We start from the raw sequence: 24,261 nt of genomic DNA, 5'->3' as shown, positions 1-24,261 counted from the left end.
CTGGGCGCAAACATCACATAACAACCAGGAACCATATGCAGAAGGAAGGCAGGAAGAAGCAAGCAGTCTAGGTGAGCTTAAATACTTAAATACCCCACCCAATTGATCAGCTGACTGCCACATCAGCGAATGACATGTGGGTCTTGCACACACTGAATACATCCACATAGTAATGCAGCATATTAATCCCTTGATCATATGTATGCGCCCTTGAGCACAGCAAGAAACCCCTCGAGTATATCTGACTGAACTAACTCTTCAAGCTACGTATCATTTAACTTAAAGAAAAACAATCGTCCTTATATCCTTATTTCTCATAACTAAATTCAGCATACTTACTGTGAATATCTTCCAGGCCTAGCAGGATGCACTAGCTAGCTATCAGGTGATCAATACTGTCATTATTTTTGATACAGTATTTAGAGAGCCAAATCGTTAGGAAATCTAAACCCATCACAAAAGATAGGATCAGTATTTATTTTTTGTCTTAACATACTCTAGGAGTACTCTGATTATACAAATGTAACCAAATGGGCCCTTCCAGGTCAATTTGATTACATTTGTATGTAACCATACTGTTAAATTACCACAATTTTACTGTGTATAGGATAAATTCTCACCAGTCCCAGTTTCATGACCAGCCAGTATTGTGTACTGTACCTCATTACATTTCTTTGACTATGACTCTAACCCTGTACGGTAACTGACTCTCAGTCTAGCCTTGCCCATTGGGACAAGACACCAGAATGGTCTGAGTCAGATCCTCACTGTAGAATAGAATGTGTAATGTGTTGGTATTGAAATTTGAATCGTATAGTGTGTCATTGCTAAACCTCACCAGTAGCAATGGTGGAACTATAGAGCCAAGCATGCATCACAATCAGATGACAGCTGTCATGACGCTTACGAAGATGTCCATTAACTTAGCTGGAACTGGAAACTGGAAACCTCACGATTCCCATATCCGGCCACTCTACCGGCCACTCTACCTGTGAGGCACCACCGCCCCATAATAATCATAATAATAATCTGCGCTCATTAGATCAGCAGTGTGAAATCAGTCATCCATGCATTGCACATGCACCATCTGTAAAGGACAAGGACATACTGTATTAACTGTATATGATTTTGAGTGTGACAGTAGAGTACAGTACAGTGACAGTACAGTACAGTAGAGTAGAGGGACCCCCTGGGGACCCTCACACGATAACTCTGATGTCATTTCTCGACCGTTTCGGACACGCGGCGGCTCGCCGGAACCAGGCCAGCACGCTGGGCACGTTCCTGTGGGTCTGGAACTTCCGGGGACCCCCCGGGGACCCCAAGGGGACCCCCACACGGAGTTGCACCACTCACACGGGTGTGATTTTTTTTTCATTTCCTGAAAATGAAAATGTTGGAGTTCGGTGGTTTCTGCCCGACAGCAGATATAATGTAAATGTAAATGTCTTATTTTTAGCTTCATGCACACCTTTGTAGAATGCTCTGTTTATGGTGTGTGTGCATGCATGCATGTGGGCTTGGACTATGACTATGCAATGTCAAACAGTTCAATATTCAGCGTCAATGCCGCAAGATTTAGCATCAGCAAGTAACTATATATCATCACGTAACTACTGTACCATACTTATCCAATGCAGAACATTGCTTATACAGTATCTCAAGTACAAAAGAGAGAATATAAAAAGGTGTATTTACTCAAATTTATTGAGAAATCTCTATTCAGTAATGTAAGAAACGAATACTGTCAGAATGTGTAATAGTGCCACAAAATTATACAAGGCAGGTAGTTAAAGCTGAAAGGACATTGTTTTTCTCTGCAGCAGGATTAGTATAAGATATTGCATCCATTTTGATAGTATCTCATTTGTAATATAGTTTTAAAACCTTAACTCTAAAACAGAAATCAAACCTATAGCTCAGAGCCTCAGACACACCTGCAGGTGCTGTTGGATGGGAAGCAGAGTTCACTCTGTCACCACACTTCATAGCACTCTCACTCTGTCATCCCGCTCTGAAGCACTCTCACTCTGTCATCCCGCTCTGAAGCACTCTCACTCTGTCATCCCGCTCTGAAGCACTCTCACTCTGTCATCCCGCTCTGAAGCACTGTCACTCTGTCATCCCGCGCTGAAGCACTCTCACTCTGTCATACCGCTCTGAAGCACTCTCACTCTGTCATCCCGCTCTGAAGCACTCTCACTCTGTCATCCCGCTCTGAAGCACTGTCACTCTGTCATCCCGCTCTGAAGCACTCTCACTCTGTCATACCGCTCTGAAGCACTGTCACTCTGTCATCCCGCTCTGAAGCACTCTCACTCTGTCATACCGCTCTGAAGCACTCTCACTCTGTCATCCCGCTCTGAAGCACTCTCACTCTGTCATCCCGCTCTGAAGCACTCTCACTCTGTCATCCCGCTCTGAAGCACTGTCACTCTGTCATACCGCTCTGAAGCACTCTCACTGCTGACATGCAGTAACTTCAGGCATGTGGCATTTTATCTTAGCACACGCTATAAAAAAAGTATGAGGGCTTGACGATGTCATGGGCAGAGACATTATCAACCACAAGTTCCACAACCATTACTTACAGTACTTACAGTGGCACAGTGGTTCATAGGAGAGGTAGCTAGCATCAGTCATACAGCATTTATAATTATAAACATATAAAACGTGGAGGTGTGGTCGAATGGTCTTTTGGTTTTATTGGACTTTGCTGTGTGTCCATGTTTTTCGATGTTTGCTTGTTTGTCTTCTCTAAAAAAATAAAGCTAAAAAAATAAATAAAGCTTCCGGTAAACACGTGGTTCATTCTTTCATCCATCATCTGACACATTATTATAGAACACAGCCGAAAATCCTCAATGTTAATTAAACCTGAAGGGTTAAAATAACAGTCAGGACTTCACTGTGCGTGTACAGTTAGCAGCAATTCAATTAGCCTGGCTAAATAAATAAGTAAGTAAATACATAAAACAACAAATTAGCTCTTAAAAGGAATAGCTGTGCCATGACAGTAATAATAAAATAAAAAACATATATTCCAGAAATTTGTGCAAAATCTTATTAATCATTAATAGCTACCGTATTTCACTTCAAAATGTTTCAGTACACAATAAAAATTCTCAGTGTTAACGTATCAATTTATGTACAAATGGAACCAAATGGACCCTTATGGCCACCGCAGTAAAATTGAAGGACAACTTTGGTTTGTGTGATGTTTGGACAAAATCTGTAGGAGTAATATAAAAAATCACACCCGTGTGAACTGAGTGGTGTAAGGTTTTATATAGCATGATCAGCTGTGGTCTGACGTAATGTCTGACGTAATGAAATCACACCCGGATGTGATTTCACAACTGGCTTTTTTTGTGCAGAAAAAATTAGCATGGTTGCTACGGTCATCCAGTTCACCCGGGTATGATTTCGTTACGTCAGAAATTATTTTGAACATAGCAACCATGCTCATTTTTTTCTGCACACAAAAGCCAGTTGTAGGAGTGGTTTACACCACTCAAAAATGTGTTTAGCAAAAATCTGCCTCTACAACACTATAACAGGCCGATGTGAAACATTTGGGGCAGAGGTTCTTCCCTGATCTCCATGCCTTCGGACAAAAATAGCCTGTGTAAAATGTCCCCGTCCCTCAGTTAAAAATCGCTATAACGATAGAAATCAATACATGACATTTTTCATGACACTCATCTTTTAATTATTATCATTACAAACTAATAAATGAACCCTTGTTGTAAAAAAACAAAGTTGTCCTTTAACACTGAAGATTTGAATGTGTAGGAATAATGGAGAGCTGGTCAGAGGTTCAAGGTTCACTGGTTGAATTGTTTCAGTTATTCAAGGTTTAACCTTGAACCTGTCTGTCTGTCTGTCAGTCAGTCCTGAGGTCAAAGTGGGTAGAAAGCAGTATTGAAACAATCAGACACCATACGGTTGTCTTGTATGTCAAAGCCCTCCAGTGCATCTCCCTCGGCCACAGGACACTGATCTTCGGTCTCCGCCTCGTCATCTGAGATTGACGGATGAGTGAGGATGATCCGTGGAATCTGTCAGGTGATTGCCAGGGAATGGAGCAACATTTGGAAGGAAATCAAAAAGTCAGGCAGGTTGCGACATGATTTGCAGAAAACAAAAAACAAACACACTCAGTCTGTATAATGCAGTTTGCCGGGTGCACGGCTCACCGAGGTTCACAATAAGAAAGGAATTACAGCCAGCGCTCCAAAGTCCTTCTGGTACTTTTGCGACAAGATTTGGCCTCAAAGAAGTTCAGGGGGGGACACACATAAGTGTATTTCTCATTTAATCCACATCAATCACACATGCTTGTGAAAACAAGCAATCTCTGAAGATTGATTGCTTTGATAAGCATGTGTGATTGTGGATTAATATGGTTTTAAGGAGTGAGATTCATGCCAGAGATAAAATAGCGAATTATACATAAGTATAGCGGCCTAAAATTTGACGAAAATATGTCGTGCCAGTTGAGAGCCCTGCTCACCGCCATGGTGTGTTTCCCCACTTGATGTGAACGGATTTTCATTGAGTCTCGTGGCCCTCGTTCAAGTAAGGTCCAATTAGGGCCACCCTCCAAATCAGACTGAAAGACATAAACAAGTGGGTAGAGAATAAACAGTGATTGCACACACAAACGCACTGAATAGCCGGGAAAGCATCTGTGTCAAAGACATTTTAGTCACTTTAACCATATTTTATACTTTGGCTATTCAAAAATAGCAGATCTACAAGCTCACAGCGGGGCTACAGAATATATTTTTTTACGCAAACATATTTAACTCAAATCTTTGCTTCTGGGGGTCCCTGGGACAAAATATTTTGAGATGGGGGTGGTCCGAGGCTAAACACATATAATTCTGGGGGTCCATGACATGGAAAAACACTGACATAGAAATAGAAACATACGTTTATTTTTAAAATGTTTTTCCCCAAAAAAACGATTTAGATGACGGCCTCGGGTCTTTATGAGTTAATTTACATGTTTAACATTAACATGTTATGTTCTCTGTGCCACTCACAATTCCGTTGCCATTGCAGACGACTGCCTCTATCTTCTTGTTGCAGACAACGGCCTCTATCTTCTTGTGCAAATAGTCCACGGCGCTCTCCGCTGCAGCCAGCTTGGATCTCAGGCTTCCAGCCCCCTGGTTGCATGGCTGTCCACCCTGCTGTGAGACCTCCATCTCCTGTACAACAGGGCAGTAACGTATACACTAAGTACATTTTACTTGAGTACTACTGTGTATACTTCTTACATACACATTTTTGAGTATATGAATTTTACTTGAGTATTTGTTGTGTTAATCTATGACTTTCGCTCCACTTCTACAGTTCAAAGACAAATATTGTACTTTTGACCTTTAAGCCCTATTAAAAATGTGCGTTGTGAGCTTGTAGATTCGGCTATTTCCCAAAAAATGTGGCTTTTTTGGGGAAAATGTCAATGCAGTAGGCTAATGCACTTAACCTAAGTCCTTTTAAAAGCTCATACTTTTGAAAACATACATATTTTTGAGTGGTGCAAACCACTCCAACAACTGGCTTTGTACCCGTGTACCCGTGTTTGTTCGTACCAAAAAACGAGCATGGTTGCTATGGTTAGCAACCCAAAAAAAGAGCATGGTTGCTATGGTTAGTATGTGACGTCACTGACATCACAGATACAGTAACTTTAACAATAAATGTGTAGTTGCACCACTCAGTTCACACGGGTGTGATTTTTTTAAAGCAAGTACTCTAGTAGGCCTACATTAACTTAGGTGAGGTCCAAATTTGACTGAGCAACTTTCACTTGCAGTGGAGATGGAGTAATATTACTCAGTATTGTAGCCTATCTATACTTGAACTCAAATACTGCTAGGGTTGAGTAGTTTTTGATGAATTGAACATTTGTAAACAAGTGTAATGCTTAATTGGGTGGTCCACTCACAGTTAACAGTCTTTGTATTGAGTTTGTGCTTGAAATGTACTGTAATTCTGCAAACTGTTAATACATATTTCAATCAATCAATCAATCAATCAAAATCAATCAATCAATCAATCAATCAATCAATCAATCAATCAATCAATCAATCAAAAAGGCCTACTTTGTCCACCTCTGCAACAGGGCTGTCACGGAGCAGCCTCCTCTCTCGAACCACTTTCATCTTAATGCAACTCCCAGCATTCCTGAGGGCACTGACTGCCTCCTGGTGCGTCGCCCCCTGCATGTTGAGGCCATCGACCTGGACGGATGGTTTCATGGTTAAACGACACTTTTAGGACTGAGGAAGTAGCAGAGGTCAAGGGGTGGGTAACCGAAGCAAGTGACACACACACCACCACGGATTCTCTGAGAATAGCCATGTCTATTTACAGTCTGGTCACTCGAATAGATTTATCAAGGTGCCAGAGATATTTTTGCTTAAATTATCATTTCATTCCTAGCCACCACCAACCAAAGATAGATTTTATTGCCTTCTATTCTTTTTCTGACTCTCATTAAAATAACTGCAAGCATTTGGTTCTGACTGAAGTACTGCATTATCCTTGTCTTACAGTGCCCTCCTATGGTCAGAAGAGGAACTGCAGTGCCCAGTAAAGCCCAGATGCATTCATGTCATTTCCATCTGTTCAAGGTTATCAGTATGTGAATGTGATTCATATTATTCATAATAATTTAATTGTCGCAGTAAGAGAGATTAAAAACATCACTAAATGATTCCTGACCAACCTCCAGCACTCTGTCTCCAACATGGACCCCTGCCTTTTCTGAGGGGCCTCCTTTTGTCACTCGGGAGATGAAGACACCCTGGAAGGACATGGACACATCAATATGTGTGACTGATATGTGTGGTGATTAACACCCTTTTTTCTGTATGTAAAATCATGTCATCTGCCTCAGCACAAAAACTAGCAACCACCTAGACATCTAGGCTACTGAATTTGTTGACGGTCTGAGTCTGACTCTGAAGCAAATATAATAAGCACTTACCTCATCATGTTCTTTGTAAGGTAAAGAACCTTTCCCCCCTGCAATGCTGATTCCCAACCCCCCCCTTTGGCCAGACACTTTGATCTGTAACTGAAAAGAAAATGTTTAACAAATAGCACCTTTTAAAAAAGTCAGCAATTTTAAATGCCCACAATCAATAATAATACAATAATAACATAAAGTTACTCTTAATGGCAGTTGGGAGCAGCTCGATGATTCTTTAGGAGGGAACTTCCCTGCTGCTGCCCCAGACGCGCTCAGTTCCCCCATGGCCGAGGAGATCTTGCTGTTTTGAACAGAGTCTCCATGGTGACTGGTACTACTGGGGCCTGCACTGAGGGCATTGTGTTGCAGCAGCGTCTTGTCTCGTCGGATGTCCCTCTGAGGACGAAATCGAAATCGGCAATGCATCACATCAGTGTCTGAAGACTGTCCCACGCTGTCCTGGAGAGAAGAAGATCAGACACATTTATTTCACAATTGATATAATGCCAGACTGGGATGTAAGGATGGAGTCTAGCCTAGTGTGTGTGTGTGTGTGTGTGTGTGTGTGTGTGTGTGTGTGTGTGTGTGTGTGTGTGTGTGTGTGTGCGTGCGTGTGTGTGTGTGTGTGTGTGTGTGTGTGTGTGTGTGTGTGTGTGTGTGTGTGTGTGTGTGTGTGTGTGTGTGTGTGTGTGTGTGTGCATGTGTGTGCGTGTGTGTGTGTGTGTGTGTGTGTGCATTCTGCACATTTATAAGTTACAATGTAATGACTTTTAAGAGCTTTTTTTAATACCAAATTGGCCAAATTGTCAAATATTACATAAGAAAGAGGCAGACAACATTGTGAAATATTACGCTCATAAAAGTTTATCTGTGGAATCGAGTCTAACTAATGCCTGAAATTCCAATGCTTGTCAGAGCGGGTCTAGTCTAAAACACAAAAAGAGAAAGAAGAGGGGTCCTCCATACCGCTTGGGGACTACAGGCTAGGGTTAAGGAGACAGTGATTTATAAAGCCAGGCCGTTCCAGAGTGGAGGAGCCCTGACAACGAACCATGTACAACCCAGATTCGGCACAAACAAGGGACTAAATTATTTTCGCTCCTATGCCACAAAAATGTGGAACGCCCTACCAACAGTCATTAAGACATGCGAATCCCTTGACTCCTTCAAAACCGCTCTCAAAGGGCACCTACGGATGGCTGCAATTCGAAACTGGCCCCCGTAAAATCGGAATCCCCCCCCCCTTTTCCCCTCACTGTATATGTTTCTTTTCCCTTTTTACCTCCATTATGATGAATTCCTGTTCTGTTCTTTGTCTATATAGAAGTGTCTATTTGTACGTCTCTAAATGTTTTGATGAATTGAACATGGTGGACCCTGTTGTAAACAAGTGTAATGCTTAATTGGGTCGTCCTCTCACAGTTAACAGCCTTTGTATTGAGTTTGTGCTTGAAATGTACTGTAATTCTGCAAACTGTTAATAAAATTTTCAATCAATCAATCAAAGCAACAAGGACACACAGTCACCCTTTGTCTTCATCCTCCACTCAGGGACAAGCAGCAGGTTCCTGTTTGTGCACAGGCTCATAAGGGGCCAATCATTCAAACCCTTTAATTAAGGGCCAGGCCACGATGACATGCCTTAAAAGTAATCAGCAAAATCTTAACATCAACCCTAAAACAGTGAGTGAACTAGTGAAGGAAGGTTAAAATGGGAGTGTAATAGTGTTCTCTTCTTCTAGTTTTAGTTAAATACCTAGCTTTTATTTCATTTCACAGCTGTCAGTAGCTGTGAGTAGATCTGAGACTGTCTTTTCCAGAATCTGGCTTACAGACATGGCCACTTTTTTAGAAGAGGCTGAACACAAGCAATCTGATGTAAATGAACCACTTAAACCTTCTAGACTTAGTAAACTGGACCTGATTTAGCTCTGTACCAAATCTCTTCGCCAAAAATAGCCGATCTACAAGCTCACAACACGTCACATTTTGAGCTTGAGATCTGTTATTTTTCGCTAATGTTCCTCCCAAAATATGAATGCTATGGGGTTCAAATAGTTAATGTACTGTTAGCTTTGGTCCATAGCCTTAAGGACTTCCCCTAATGTACAGTACTGTATCTGGAGAAAGAGCACCTAACAAAAAAAACCCTAAAAAAGTCTATCTCTATATTGGCAAAAAGTTTACACTCCCTGCAAAAATCGAATTTATTTGAAAAATCAACTAAATCATCTAAGTCTTAAACCCTAATATACAGTGTCATGCAAAAAAAGCTAAAATAATCTACAAGATCACAACAGCTAGAAGATCTGCTACTACTATACCAATAATAATTTAATCTTTCCCCCTAAATAGATTATTTTATATAAAATGTATAATTGATTAGTTCAATAAACTGTTGCAGCCCTATAGTACTGTATAAACTAAAGCATGCATGGACTTAATCAGACACTCACCTCCTCAGGTTGCTCAATTTGTTTTGCGTCCTTCTCTGGAGTGGAGCAGTGACTGTGTGTTCCTCCGCTGTCCCTGGACCGTTCCTGAGGTCTCCCCCCTGCATGCAAGTGCAGTTTGTTGGCCACCCAGCGTGGTCCAGCGGTGGGCCAGCTGCGGGACGCTGCAATAGCTTTCCGTATACACTCCTGGAGACAGTCAGAACAGATCACTCATTGCTGAAGGTTTAGCAATAATCAATACTCGGATATAAAACTTGTTCCAATGACATCCAGTAGCATCACATATTTCAGTGCTACTGTAGGCCTATGCCTTCATAATATTATGTTCCTTATAGGTTAATTTGAATATCGTTGTTTTGTTATAAAATAGTAAATTATAAATCTATGCTTATCTATTCTAATTATTTTCCTTGAAGTATATAACAAATGTAAAATAGATTATAAATAAAATAGAAATCACACTTGGGTGAAGTAAGAGGCGCAAGATGTATTTATATATTTATTGATTCACATGACATCATGTGAAGTTTACTAGTGTAAACATAAACAAGCATTAAAAGTCCATAGACTTGGATGCACGTAACTCGAGAACCGTTCGCCCCACCGACTTCACACGTTCCACAGTCCGTCGGACCCACAGTTGTCCAGAACCGCCACAAAAGGCCTCTGCCTGGGCTAACGGAGTTAGCATCTGATTCTTCCATCACTCCCCCTGGTTTCACCGTGTATAGGAAAGACAGAGACCCTGTACTAAGCGGTAAGCAACGTGGGGGGGGAGTTTGTGCCTTGATCAACAACAACTGGTGCAAAGATGTTAAAATCCTAGATAGTCACTGCTCTCCAGACCTTGAACTTTTAATCATAGCCTGCCGTCCTTTCTACCTACCACGCGACTTCAGCATTGTGATTGTAGCCGTTGTTTACATTCATCCTGGAGCTAATAAGGACACAGCTATGAGGGAATTACACCAGGCGATCAGTGCACAAGAAAATCGCCACCCGGACTGCGCAGTCATCTGCCTAGGCGACTTCAACCGGACAGACTTAAAAAAGGTCTTTCCCAAATTCCACCAGCATGTCACCTGCAGTACCCGTGGTGACAATACTCTTGACCACTGCTACACGCCCTTCAAGGATGGATACAAAGCTCTCCGCCGCCCACCGCTAGGAAGCTCTGACCACGACGCCATCCAGCTGCTACCTGCCTACAAACAGAGGCTAAAAAGGGAGCCGGTCGTTGAGAAGGAAATCCGAATCTGGTCTGAGGACACAGACGCTATGCTACAATCCTGCTTCTACCAGACTGACTGGGGGATGTTTAAGAACGCCGCTGGGAATAACATCAACGAACTCTCAGACTCAGTCACTGGCTTTATCAGTAAGTGCATAGATGACATAGTCCCAAAAAAGACAGTTCGGATCTATCCCAATCAGAAACCATGGATGGACAGCGGAGTACGTGCACATCTGCATGAACGGGATGCTGGTTTCAAATCTGGCGACGTGGAAACGCGCAACACGACGCGCGCGGCCCTAAACAGCGCCATCAGGAAGGCGAAAAAGGCCTACACAAAAAAGATGCAAGACAAACTCAGCAATGGCGACATCAGGAGCACATGGCAGGCGGTACACACCTTGACAGACTGCAAAACAAGAACCAGAAGCGAGGTGAACCCGCCTGCCTCCCTCCCCAACGAACTGAACACTTTCTACGGCCGGTTTGAGATCAGCCCCAACCGCGGCAGCCAAGCGGGGCCATCAGCAGCACCAGCAGAGGAGAACCCTCTAACCATCTCGGAGAGAGAAGTGCGTACAGCCTTCGCACGGGTCAACATCCACAAGGCAGCCGGACCTGATGGGATTCCAGGCCGGGTCCTTAAGGCATGTGCAGACCAGCTGGCGGGTGTCTTCGCTGACATTTTTAACCTCTCCCTCTCCCAGGCTGTGGTCCCTGCAGGGTTCAAAATGTCAACCATTGTGCCCATTCCCAAAAAGGCCAAAGTGACATGCCTGAACGACTGGAGACCTGTCGCTCTCACCCCGATCGTCAGCAAGTGCTTCGAGAAACTGGTGAGGGAATACATCAGCTCCACGCTACCTGCCTCGCTGGATCCGTGGCAGTATGCATACCGCAAAAACAGATCCACCGACGACGCTATTGCCATGGCTCTCCACACCGTCCTCTCGCACATGGACAACAAGCTGCTGAAGGACAAATATGTACGTATGCTGTTCGTGGACTACAGCTCAGCATTCAACACAATTGTCCCAGCAATACTTGACAAAAAGCTCAGAGACCTAGGGCTACACCCAAGCATGTGCGACTGGATACAGGACTTCTTGTCCAACCGACATCAGGTGGTGAGAATGGGCAGCATCACATCCGACCCCCTGACCCTCAACACCGGAGCACCCCAGGGATGCGTGCTGAGCCCTCTCCTCTACTCCCTGTACACGTATGACTGCATAGCCACACATGTCTCCAACACCATCATAAAGTACGCGGACGACACGACAGTGATAGGCCGAATCGTCAACAACGACGAGTCTGACTACAGAGAGGAGATCAAATCACTGGCACTCTGGTGCCGGGAGAACAACCTCTCTCTTAACGTCGACAAGACCAAAGAACTGATCGTGGACTTCAGGAGGCCGCGGAGAGACCATGCGCCCATCCTCATCGACGGTGCTGCAGTGGAAAGGGTCAGCGAGTTCAAGTTCCTCGGAGTACACATCGAGGAAGACCTCAAATGGGAGACGCACTCCACACACGTGAGGAAAAAGGCTCAGCAGCGACTGTACTGGCTCCGCCGCCTGAAGAAGCTCGGAGTAGGAAACCGCATCCTCAGGCTGTACTACAACAGTTCTGTTGAAGGCATCCTAACAGGCTGTGTCACGGCCTGGTACGGGAACTGCACTGCCCGAGAAAAGATCAGCCTACAACGAGTAGTGCGATCGGCAGAGCGGATAATGGGAATCGAGCTCCCAGCACTCCAGGAACTGTACAAAAGGCGGTGCGTGGTCAAAGCCAAGCGCATCATCAAGGACAAGCACCACCCAAGTCACAGACTGTTCAAACCCCTACAACGACCGCGACCGGGCAAGGGGCTCTACCGCAGTATCAAGAGTTCCACCACCAGGCTCTGGTGCAGTTTTAATCCGGCTGCTGTCAGGATGCTGAATGAGGCATAAGCCTTGTTCAGCAGCCTGACAGCAGGCAGTGCAAAAACTTTTCTGGCTCTTCCTGAACACACCTGTGGATTATACCAGGGACAATGACTTGGACTTGGACTTGGACTTAGCTCCCCCTCGGACACACCAAACTTTTTGTTGCACTCCCTCATGGAGCTACCTGCGGATTATACTAGGGTCAGTCCACCCTAGGTGGACACGCACTGACCTTTTGCACCTTAATCCCATGTACAACGCACTGACTTTTTGTTTTTCTATTGTTGCTCTTGTTGTGTTGTTATTGCTCTTTTCTTCTCTAAGCACCTTAACGTCCATATGCACAGTATAAGTATAACATGCACAGTATACATACATTGCTGCTATGCTCAGGCACCTTAGTTAGTTTTTTTTTTTATTATTATCTCAGGTTTTTGTAAATATGTAGATTCTGTTGCTCTCTTGTTTTGATCTCCTTCCCACCTGCCCCCCACCCCTCTTCTCCCCCCCTCTTCTTTCTATGGAAATTAACGTTGCGATGGGAACGATGTACAAAAACGAATTTCACCCACTTCTTTACCTTGTAAACCTGTGATGTGACAATAAAACTGATTCTGATTCTGATTCTGATTCTGGACAGGGCCCCTGCCCAGGCTCCATATATGGAGCTGGTCTGTTCTGACATCACAACACTCCCTATTTGGGCATGCCTGACACAGAACTGGACACAGAGAGACAGACAGATACGGAAATCTCCATATATGGGCACAAAAGGGACGCAGACAGATGGGTGGAACGGGTACTCTGACACGGGTATTGCATAGCTGGGTGGGGCATGGATCTCCAACTTCCATCGACTCGGTGCTCTACAGCAGGGGTTTTCAACGTTTTTGGCCGGGGACCCCCAAAAATGCTTTGGCAACGTCTCGGGACCCCCGCTCCGCCCCCTCTTTGGGGACCCCCCCCCCCCCGAGGGGTCGCGGCCCACAGGTTGAGAACCCCTGCTCTACAGCCAGGCACTGGTCTAGTCATTTCAAAAGACAGACATTGGAGGCCTCTCAAAACAATGCAATTTATCAAGGAGATCGATAAAATAATTGCTAAGAAAAAATATATCTATAGTTGCCTTGGTAACGAATGGTTCCTGAACCATGTGGCCCATAGATCAGGAGCCTATCTCTTGTTTCTATTGTGTGAGGCAGCTTGATGTACAAATACATCCTCTGGACATGATGCTACTGTATGTCACAGGGATTCACCCCAATCCAACCTTGGATGCTGATCACTCTAAGCAGGGAGGCAACGGTTACCTTTATTTATAGCCTTTGGTATGACTCAGCTGGGGATCGAACCCTGACCCTCCAGTCTCAGGGCGGATACTTTAACCACAAGGCCACTGAGCTGGTAATGTTGCCACGGAAACGGTCGACAGCGTGATGTCAAGCCATGACGTCACGTCACTCTATATAGTATGGCGAGCAGAGCAGTAGAGTAGAGTTAATATATCATTAAGACTATAAGAAAGGAGGTATCTAGAGACAGGCTTTAGACTCAAACGTGACCAGCTCCCTTCCCTCCCCAGTTCCTAAGAAGACATACAGATCCTTAGACTATAAGACCTCCCTGAATACGAGCCCTTATAGACTCCCCTGACCGTCCCCCATAAGCATAGGAGATCTCGGTTACAGGTAACCTTGGACAAATCCCTGTTTAAACACTGATGGCAGGAAGTGGGTTAGCAATTCTATCAGGATTTGGATAGAGATGAGATAAGGGAAACAAGACATAAGGCTAATCACAACAGTTTAGGGGTCTCGTTACATCTCTGGGTCGCTAATCTTATCAGTTTACCTTCCAATATATTGGAAGGAAACAGCAGGGAGAGGGAAGGCATTTTAAGTGTCGGAGAGCTTCCTGTTCAAATAGGTAGAGGTGCATAAAGTCCTATACTGCTCAGTCTGCAGATAAGTAAATTCATTACCTGAAATGTGTTAAACAGCCTTGAACACTGAAAACATATTCCCATATGCACAAAATACAATCATTGAACCTGTGTTTCAATAGCCTATATTGTATTGATTTAAGGCAAGAGTATTCATATAAATTCTTCTCACTTGACAAATATGCATTCATAAATATATTATGTAGCTATAAACTGAACTGCATGGCTCCTTTAGCCACCATTCAAAGAGATACAATCTAATTGAAATGTTTGCAAAAAACAAACACTGGGTTTTCATGGTACCATGGTTCAGTTGGACATACAGTACATAATACTGTATGCACATCAGCATAGTTGGACAGACAAAACAAGAGATGATGGGGTGAGGAAATGGATTGGCATGATTCTCATAAATGTATTCATAGAAAGCCAGGTTCAGGCTAAAGTTGCTTTGACTAATTATATTTGGAATGTAGATCATAAATAAAATGTAGGACAGATAAAATAAAGTTAGATACTAGATATTACACACATTAAAATTTAAATTAATACATTCTAAACACTAAACACTGACATGCTAGAACTAGGACATCTTTAACCTCAGCATTCATAATGAAAACTCACTCAACACCTAGTGTTCTTATTCTGAAGGAGAACCTTCAGGGAAAATATCAGATCTACAAGATCAACAATGAACAAGTCACATGTGTCCAATTGTGTGCTTGTAGATTCGCTAGGTTCAGATAAGAGATTAGGGGCTCCATTTTCGTCACCGCTAAACCCCTTATGCCTAAACTTCTTTGCCTTTTTTTTTTTACTATTTCTAAAACATTTTTGAATAGTTAAAATGGTCAGTCGACAAGCTCAGTGTGTCAATGTAGATTGGCTAGTTGAACTATTCAAAAATGTTTTTCAAAATAGTAAAAAAAGGCAAAGAAGTTTAGGGATAAGGCGTTTAGCAGTGACAAAAATGGAGCCCTAGGTGTAGAGAGATAGAAAATAAGTGAGTCTAGTATAGAGCCCTAGTCTAAGGAACTCCTGTAAATTAATTTGGTTTAGATGGTTAAGAATTGGAAAAGTCTGACTAACAAAGTTGAACGAATAATCAAACATAGTTTAGTTTTTCACCCATTTTATTGGATCAGTGGTTAAGTCATCCAAATCTCTAGGCTCATTGTCCATGCCTAAATGAGATCTGTATTTTGTGCAGCTTGATCATGAAAAGTAAATAATAAATCAAAAAAAGAACCACTTTCTGGTTAACTTATTGCAATCAAATTAAAAACCAAATAACAATTTTGTTGACGTACCATTTAAAGGATAAGCTTTTAATTAAGACACTTCACTTTTTAATATTCTAAATGCATCCCCCCCTCCTAGATATGGAGCTCACTAGAAACGAGCCAATTAATCCATTGATGATTCTTTACAGTAGTGTTTTAATAAGCCCAAAATAGATACTGTATTGTATGAATAGCAAAAACAGACAAGCTCCCAAGACAAGCTTGTAGATCTATTTTTTGAAATGTGACAATTTCAGAACAAAACATTGTAAAATATGACGTGGCCAAAATAGCAACGCCCGGTTGATAGTGGAACATGGCGTCCCTATTCTGGGCATGTCGTAAATAGGTACAAGCTCACAAAGCGTCGCAACATGGCATGTTGTGAGCTTGTGGATCGGCAATTTTCACTGAAGAGATTTGGTGGAGGGGGAAAAAAGGAGTGGACTATTGACCCATGGGGGACCGCGGCCAACAAAGTATGTGGGTTTTAAGTGGTTAAAAATAAACCTTTTTTTCGGGCTGTTTTGGCATCTATTGCAGAAACATTGAAAAGCAGTAAAGCACAGCAGATGAAAGTAAGGCAGCCTCGTCACTTCCACTCAATGCCATAAAAGGTACAGCAGGTGTTATGCATTGGTCACTGAATCCATAATTTGTTGATAAACCCAGTGCATATCACACATGTTAACACTAATGTTAAACCAGAGGTGTTGAATATGGACTGAATGAAGATTTAGACTGTCTACTAGTACTTGCCCAATGACAATTATGTGGTCATAATAAGACGTTAGAAACTCCACTTTGTTCATTGCTTTACTCTTAAAACTGTAAAAGGGAAAAACATAACGTACCAAGTTCAAAGAACACTTTTAAAAATCTGCAACCGATTAAGAAATTTGCTATACATTTTATTTACATCTCAGCTGCCAAAAAGTATAAAAGTATCAATATTCACACATGACTTTACAATAATGCTTAATCAGTAGGTCCAAGAAGTCCTGGTTTTGTGTATCCCCAAAATGTAAAAAGAAACAGTTGCCCAGTGTTTTAAAAATAGATATAGAACAAATATATATAATACACTTTTTAACATTATAAAGACTTATAGTGCAACTACCTAATTTATGTTTTTTTAAGAAAGAGGCCTCTTAAAATCTTTAAAATATCATATTAAAACGGAAAGAATCTGTGCAGATTATTGCTTTTGAAAAATCATTTAAAACCGTGGTTCTTAAAGTGGGGTCTGGGGATCCCCAGGAGTCCTTGAGGAGGTTCCAGGGGGATCCCCCACCAAATTATTGATAGTAACCAATTGGACCATTACAGGTCTGTAACTCTATAGGTGTGTACAAATGGAAACACATTGACGGATCCATTTGGTTCCATTTGTACACACTCAGAGTTATGGGGGTCCGTGGCCCTATACATACCCAACTGGGGCGAGTGCTTTAATAGTTTTAAAGTTTGCGAACCACCGATTTAAAAAGAGGAAGGCACACATGGCCCTGGTAGAGCGATCATGGGACTGATGATGACTGACGATGAAGGCCTGGAGAAAAGGTGCTGGTGTCCCATGGGTGCAGAGGAGGGAAGGCCACACTGGGGGGGGGATGGAGGTCAAATAAAGGACTGAAGGGGTTGTGCAGGAGGAACATGGTGAGAGACAGGAGGTAAGAACATTTCGGAGGTCAAACGACGTCACACGGTTCACACAGACGTGGTCACTGGGTTTGTAGCATTATTGACCTCGTTTTTGTTGGAGTCCAGGGCTTTGGCGGCGTTCAGGTCATTGCGGAGGTTCTCCACCGCCTTCTTCATGTTCTTCAGCTCGCCGGGGTGAGGTGTGGCCCGTCGCATCAGCGTTCCCTGTGGTGACATTTATAAATGTGGTTCAATGAAAACTAAATAACAAATCTATCTATGATGAATAAAAACTAAGACTAAATATAACAAATAAAAACTAGACTAAATGTTCGTGAGGGTGAGATCCAGTGCAGAAGTGATCCAGTAGAACCAAGACAAAGCATTTTATTAGGTTGCGCTAGGGTGTTGCGCTCTGAAAATAGCAGATCTACAAGCTCACAACTTGAAGATCGGCTATTTTAATCATGCAACAACGTGTACAATCAGGCATTACTACATCAAGGCCCACCAAAATACATTTGTCAACTGTAGATTTAAGAAAATAATCTCTGTAGCAAACAAAGGCTTATGATATTAAAGGCGCTGTAAGTGAGACTTCCGTTACTGAAGAAGCACTTCATAAACATTTCAAATGTTAACACTTGTAATTTATGTCATAACAAAATGTGGAACACAGGGCTCATTGAATGCTAAGTCACTTCCGGGATTTAGGACTGCAAAATGCAAAACAGTCTCTTCTCTCCACACCTTGTTTTTCACAAGGTGCTGCTGACAGCCTGCAGCCTTCCATGTGAATATTGGCTTGTATTTTCAAAGGCCGCATTAACCCATCAAACACCTCTGGTCTAGTCTTGCGGAGCCAGACAACTATTCCACAATCTCTGAATGCTATATAATCTGGACCTACACCTTCCGTTCACGAAAATATATATATTTATAATTTTTTAAATATCCTTATATTTAATCTTCATTTCTACTAAGCAGCAAGCTAAACTCAGCAACACAAGTACGGAAACGTAACTTTGGTCCATTATTTCTCCACTTTAATAATTCCAATTGGTATCGTATTTTATATAATTTATTATTTTAATCGTTGATTAGTCACCTTTACAACAAGTAAAGGTATAGCTTGTAAGGATCGGGCGTGGAATGAGCAACAAAGCTAAACGTGTGGGTAGTGCCTCCAAGTGGTTGGTATTGACCCTTGCTTCATTAGAGAGAAATAATGGACCAAAGTTAAGTTTCCGAACATTTGTTGCCGAGTTTATATATGCTTCGATGATTTTAATTTATATTAAGATAAATCTACGTGACTGAAAAGACGAAACGGAAGTGGGGAGCAGGCTTCACATCCGCTTTATATTTTACTCATGATCAGACTGAAGAGCTTCCGTGCTCCAGACTGTATGGGTGGAAGCATTTGAAAATTGTGTGAGGCAGTCTGGCCTCGTGACACTACCCCTGGTCTAACCTTTTCGTCATCATCCTCATCGTCGTCGTCCTCCAGGAAGTGAATGGCACTGATCCTGTTCACGGCGTGATTGTCCCATGTGTCGTCCATCATGTCGTTAACCAGGCTCTCCAGGGCTCCAGAGCGGGCAAGATTGGCAGAACCTGGAACAGAATTTAAATATGTCATGTGAATAAATGTCTGAGGCTATGAGGTCAGTTCTTATTTGAATAATGCATACATAAATACACTCCAGAATGTAGAATGTTTTAGGTTTTTTGTTTGGACGGCGGTACACGATAGCGCATATTTTGTCGTGGGTAAATTCAACATATTTAGTTATGAGTTATGGTTCTCTGCAATCTGCCAAATCCAAATATGAAGGCGGTCCCATGACACTGCTCATAAAGGAGAGCTTGAAACTGCCAGATCACAGTTTCAAATCCCAGCTTAGTCACTGGCTTACAGCAAGACAACCCCCCCAGCCCCACTCTCTCACTCACACACACAAGCTTCCCCCCCCACACACGCTCCCCAGCTTCGTCTTAGATCCTTTATTTAATCTAAGTACAGGTCATAAAAATTCATATCTTAAAAAGAAATAAGCACATTACTGTATATATAAATAATCCTACTGTATTATGGTATTTCTTTTTGAGGGAAACTCAAATGCATCGTCGAGCATCATATGAGGGAGATGAGTAATCGTTTAGCAACGAATCAAACCCATCAACAGAGTTCAGGTTGAGAATCAAACCCATCAACAGAGTTCAGGTTGAGGATAATGACACAAAAAAAGACAATAGAACAAGCAAATGAGGCACTGGCAGAGCTTGCGCTCAGCTCAGCCAGCGTCTCTTCACCCACTGGGCGAGCTTTTAATGGCAGCAGCCCGGGGCCGCTGCTAATCCCCTTTTGTTGTCCAATAACAACTGTTTCTGGAGAAAAAAAACATAGCCAAGGACCAGGGTCTCAAGGCACAGGGGAGGTACTAGCCTGTTAAAGGCACCGTGATCCCTGCAGGATCTTGTAATCGACATGGAACCGAGGGAAGGATCAGAGGGCGCAGCACAAGCTGTGCTTCTCCGAGCACATCATGTGATAATGTGATCAGAACCACAGGGCACTTTGAATGTAATGCTCATGGAACGTGCCAGGGTCCATGCACAATATTATGATGAATGAATGTCAAAAGCTTTGGGATTAAGTCTTTTCACTCCGGAATGAACATTTATGTAGTAAAAGCAATAAAATGATCACGTATTCATAAGTAACTAGAAGAAGTGCCCCTCGGGACACAGGTCTCCACCAGGATTGATATTTGGATAAAATCTGAAGGACTAATATATATTAAAAAAAAAGTTGCACATAAATGGGCCTCCTGGTGGCGCTCGAAAAGGCAGAATTGAAAAATGCAGGCCAAATGTTTTGCACACAATGTTTTGTGCATACAAAGTTTTATGCAGATCGGTGCATGTAAAGATGTGACTTGGCCTGTTATAGCGCCACCATGAGGCTGATTTGAAAAGAGTCAAGTGGCATTGCTTCCTCAGCCTAGTGGGAATATGCATGCAGTTTCACTGCACTCAGGCCCTGCGTTTACGATTTGCATTTTGTACAAAACGGGCCAGTCTTGAAAACTTTGGAAGGCAATCTTAGCCAATCAGTGTAGAATCTGAGAAATCCAACAGACTCGTCGTGGTCACATGACTACAATGTGTAATGATTTGCGGACTAATATAAACAAATGTGTTTTACAGAAATCGGCCTCATGGTGGCACTATAACTGGGAGATGTAGAAAATGCAGGGAAAATGTTTTGCCATGGCCTCTAGGGAGTGCGCATACAAAGTTGTACACAGATCGATGCAGTTATAGTTAAAATCAGGAATTGGCCTGTTATAGCGCCACCGTGGGGCTGATTTGGCCATTCGTCCTCAGCCTATTGGAAATGTACGTGTATAATTTCACGGAAATTGCAGTGTTTGTGATTTGTGGCATTTTATTCGAAACGGACCAATCATGCGAGCTTTGGAAGCCAATCTTAGGATCAGAGTGGAATATGGGAAATGGTGCAGATCCATGTTGATCACACTGTGACTATGGAGATAGTGTATAGTTGCATGATGTATTATAATATCTATTATGAAAACAGCAGATCACAATGTGAAAAAAGCTCACAATGTGTTGCGAGCTTGCAGATCTGCCATTTTGGAAAAACAAAATGTAATCATTAACATTATAATTACTTAAGCCCATCGCTCCCAGTGTAGCATAGGCCACATTATGATATGCCCAAAACAGGGAAGCCAGGGTGAAAGTGGTTAAGGGGACTTCAAGACCCTCATTCAATCTACATACGTTTATAGCATTTCATATTATAAACCAGGGATGCAATGAATCGTTACATTTGGAGCCGTTCCATGGTGCGTACTGTGCTGTATGTCAGTTATGCCACAGCGAGTTACACCAGGCACTGACGCCGTGCATGTAGCGCTGTGAGGCGTGAATTGTTTACATGTGCAGAGACAAAAATACATACAAACTAACCCAATTTCAAACAAGATGGCACCACAACATAGTGTCTTGTTTGGCCTCCTCACCGACATTGTAGATTTTTTTACTCATTTTGTTGTTTTTATTATTTTTACATTGCCACACTAAAAAGGCGAGCCGTATAGAAGACACCTATATGTATTATATCTAATATTTAGAAGTAGGCACACAGCACCTTCAAAAGCACATCAGTGTGCCATAATTACTGTACAGATTTACCCCAACTACTTTCCTTGTTATTATATATTTAAAAAATCTGAACTGAGTGGTGTAAGGTCTTATATAGACTGATCAGCTGTGGTCTGACGTAATGAATTTGAATTATTGTAATGAAATCACACCCGTGTGAACTGGGTGACCATAGCAACCGTGCTCATTTTTTGAGCACAGAGACTAACAAAGCCAGTTGTAGGAGTGGTTTACACCACTCAAAAAAGAATATTGTTGCTACAATATTGTGGAATCAAAACCAAAGAATCTCTTGTGCACATTTATATTATATGAGATGTAACAGATCAAATCTTGAATCTTGAACCCTGTTGGGGAATGCTTGTGGACAGCTTGGTCCACAACAGCTCTCAGCACATTGATGGCTATACATAACCTCATAGTATGATATTTAACCATGACAGCTGTGCAATTTAGTTAGGACAGGTATATATATATATATATATACATACTGTATATATGATAATATCCATACCTTTGTGGTCAGATTCGAGGGGCTGCTGGGGCAGCAGTACACAAGTGAGCACCTTCTCTCCAGACTCAGGATCCACATCAGTCTGGAAGGTGAGGAGAGGCTGCGACTGATTCTCTGACAACCACAGGGCCTTCAGACGTAATGTGGTCAGGGACATCGGTAGGTTGACAAGCCTGGAGACAAAGAGCAAATATTGTATGAACCAAGTTTTTCTTAATGTGACGTTTGTGTTATGTTTACAGTGTTGACATGAAAAGAAAGCAGGGGCTTGCAACTCACTTTAACCCATTTGGGCGGGAACCCCTTTTGGTGTTAGCATTATGTTATGCTTTAGCTATTGAAAAATAGCAGATCTACAAGCTCATAGTGTGCCGAGTGGCGCGCTATGAGCTTGTAAGTCTGCTATTTTTGAAAAATCGAAGAACCACTGACATAGAAACATAGCTTTTTCAGAAAACTGTCAGGATGTAGAAGACATTTTTAGAATCTGATCTCAGGTCAAAATGGGTTAAGATGATCCAAACTTTATTTAGCAACAGGCAGGCAGAAAATACTATAGTGTTAACATATCCATGAATTAAGATCTGATGTTGCATGATAGAATTTGAATTATGAATACATTCTCAGCATCATCAACATGATTAACACTCTGGCATTTGTTGTAGCCAGACATTATCCAACCAAGGGCAATGACAAATGTGCAATGAACCAAAACACGGGGAAGAAAACAGGACAGGGTGACTACGTAACGACAAAGAAAGCCGTGGTTTCAGCAAAACCCCTCCCTCGGGAAATTACAGACTACCTCACTGAGAATAATGTTAAAAGTTTGTATTAAGGCCCCGGCCAGCCTAGCGGTCCAGGCACCTAGGCTGCTAAGCCCTATCCCGACGACCTTTGCTGCGTGTCACTCCCATCTCTCTCCCCCCATTTACTATACACCATCAAATAAAGGCCCAAATATATTAAAAAAAAGGTATTTATGTGCTGATCAAATACTATTTTCTCACCGTTTGCTTCAGACACCAAATATAACAGTCACAATTCATTTGTATAAATATTAGAGGCGCAGATCAGGTAATTTGCAGATCAACGATCAAGTAATTTGGTGTGAATATCGGCTTCGATCGGAGCACCTCTAAATAAATATGAATTCACACTATGTTTCACCATTTAACCATGGAGCATTGCATGTGTGCACGTTTACAAACAAATGCCGAATTGCCCATCCCCAATATGTATCATATACTGTATTTCTCCAGTAATCGTTATCAACAGTAATTTTAATACTCTGCTTGTGGAGTTCATTCAAACAATCCCATCATTCTACATTCATTTTGCACATTGTTTTTCAACACCAGTGCAGTAGAATGCTACATGCTATTGCAAATGTACCTATCATAAACAACAGAGATCAATTTACCTGTTTCCAGAAACATCAAAGACATGCAGCTCTGTGGCTCCTGATATCTCTGAAGGAATCCTTGTCAGCCTATTTTCTCGTACACAGAAGACATTAAGACTAATGCAACCTCCGATCTAGGGAACATACACAGTAAACAAGGAGGAACACATTCATCATTATTTCATAAAGTCAAAGAGAACACAAGTGTATCTGTTAAAGTGTATTTTTGTCATGACTCAAAAGGTTTGCTAGTTTTGTGTTGTGTTTTGGATAAAATAATATAACAAATTATTTATTCTTTATCACAACTGGGGAATACAATGTCCCATTTTGGTTGATGAATGCAGCTTGTAGTAGCTTGTTGTAGAGAGGCTTTGGCTGTGCAAAAGATCCATCAATATATTTTAGGTCATTCACTTTGAGGGTACGGACACACCCCTAACTTCGATTTTGCCTATGTGGCCGTCTTTTTGCAATGGTTATCAACGAGAACAAAAAGCTTTGTTGCCATTGCACAGCTTTCCGTGAAAACACATTGCAAAAAGACAGGCAGACACAAAGTCATGTGTGGCCGTAACCTGAGGCAGTTATTCACAAAAGTTAGACAGAAAACATCACAAACGTTTATTTCTAAACTAAAGAGGCTTCAAAAATACTGGGA

At 42.2% G+C, this 24,261-nt stretch overlaps 2 protein-coding genes across 3 annotated transcripts in view; both read right to left on the bottom strand.

Annotated features, from left to right (window-relative positions):
- Window positions 1–3,834: 3,834 nt before the first annotated feature.
- On the bottom strand, window positions 3,835–5,240 carry LOC306931123 (uncharacterized protein). Its single transcript, XM_079512327.1, has 3 exons — window positions 5,052–5,240; window positions 4,517–4,615; window positions 3,835–4,061 (listed from the first exon to the last, which is right to left on the bottom strand). The coding sequence occupies exons 1-3, from the start codon at window positions 5,214–5,216 to the stop codon at window positions 3,903–3,905; spliced, it is 423 nt and encodes a 140-aa protein (XP_079368453.1). The 5' UTR covers window positions 5,217–5,240; the 3' UTR covers window positions 3,835–3,902.
- A 10,432-nt stretch (window positions 5,241–15,672) lies between these two features.
- The window catches only part of lrrc1 (leucine rich repeat containing 1), a 32,953-nt gene continuing 24,364 nt past the window's right edge, over window positions 15,673–24,261 (bottom strand). Inside the window, exons 11-15 of one of the 2 annotated variants that reach the window (XM_079512441.1) lie at window positions 23,619–23,734; window positions 22,196–22,368; window positions 18,959–19,101; window positions 17,590–17,709; window positions 15,673–17,472 (exon numbers count right to left, since the gene is read on the bottom strand). In XM_079512441.1, coding sequence (XP_079368567.1) covers window positions 17,461–17,472; window positions 17,590–17,709; window positions 18,959–19,101; window positions 22,196–22,368; window positions 23,619–23,734 — 564 coding nt within the window. In that variant the 3' untranslated portion in view covers window positions 15,673–17,460. Of the gene's footprint in view, window positions 17,710–18,958; window positions 19,102–22,195; window positions 22,369–23,618; window positions 23,735–24,261 lie in introns of both variants that reach the window. The other variant, XM_079512440.1, reaches the window with a different exon arrangement.

The sequence above is a fragment of the Electrona antarctica genome (assembly GCF_951216825.1).
Source record: "Electrona antarctica genome assembly, chromosome: 10".
Lineage (NCBI taxonomy): Eukaryota > Metazoa > Chordata > Actinopteri > Myctophiformes > Myctophidae > Electrona > Electrona antarctica.
Note: the sequence above shows the minus strand (reverse complement) of the source record. Positions and strands in the feature narration are given on the sequence as shown.

What these genes read in the sequence shown, in the direction of transcription:
- LOC306931123 (XM_079512327.1), bottom strand. Translation starts at nt 5,216, where the DNA reads ATGGAGGTCTCACAGCAGGGTGGACAGCCATGCAACCAGGGGGCTGGA. An exon ending in TCTGCAATGGCAACGGAATT is followed by an intron (nt 4,616 to 5,051) that starts GTGAGTGGCACA and finishes TATGTCTTTCAG; the next exon opens with TCTGATTTGGAGGGTGGCCC. An exon ending in TGGGGAAACACACCATGGCG is followed by an intron (nt 4,062 to 4,516) that starts GTGAGCAGGGCT and finishes ATCACCTGACAG; the next exon opens with ATTCCACGGATCATCCTCAC.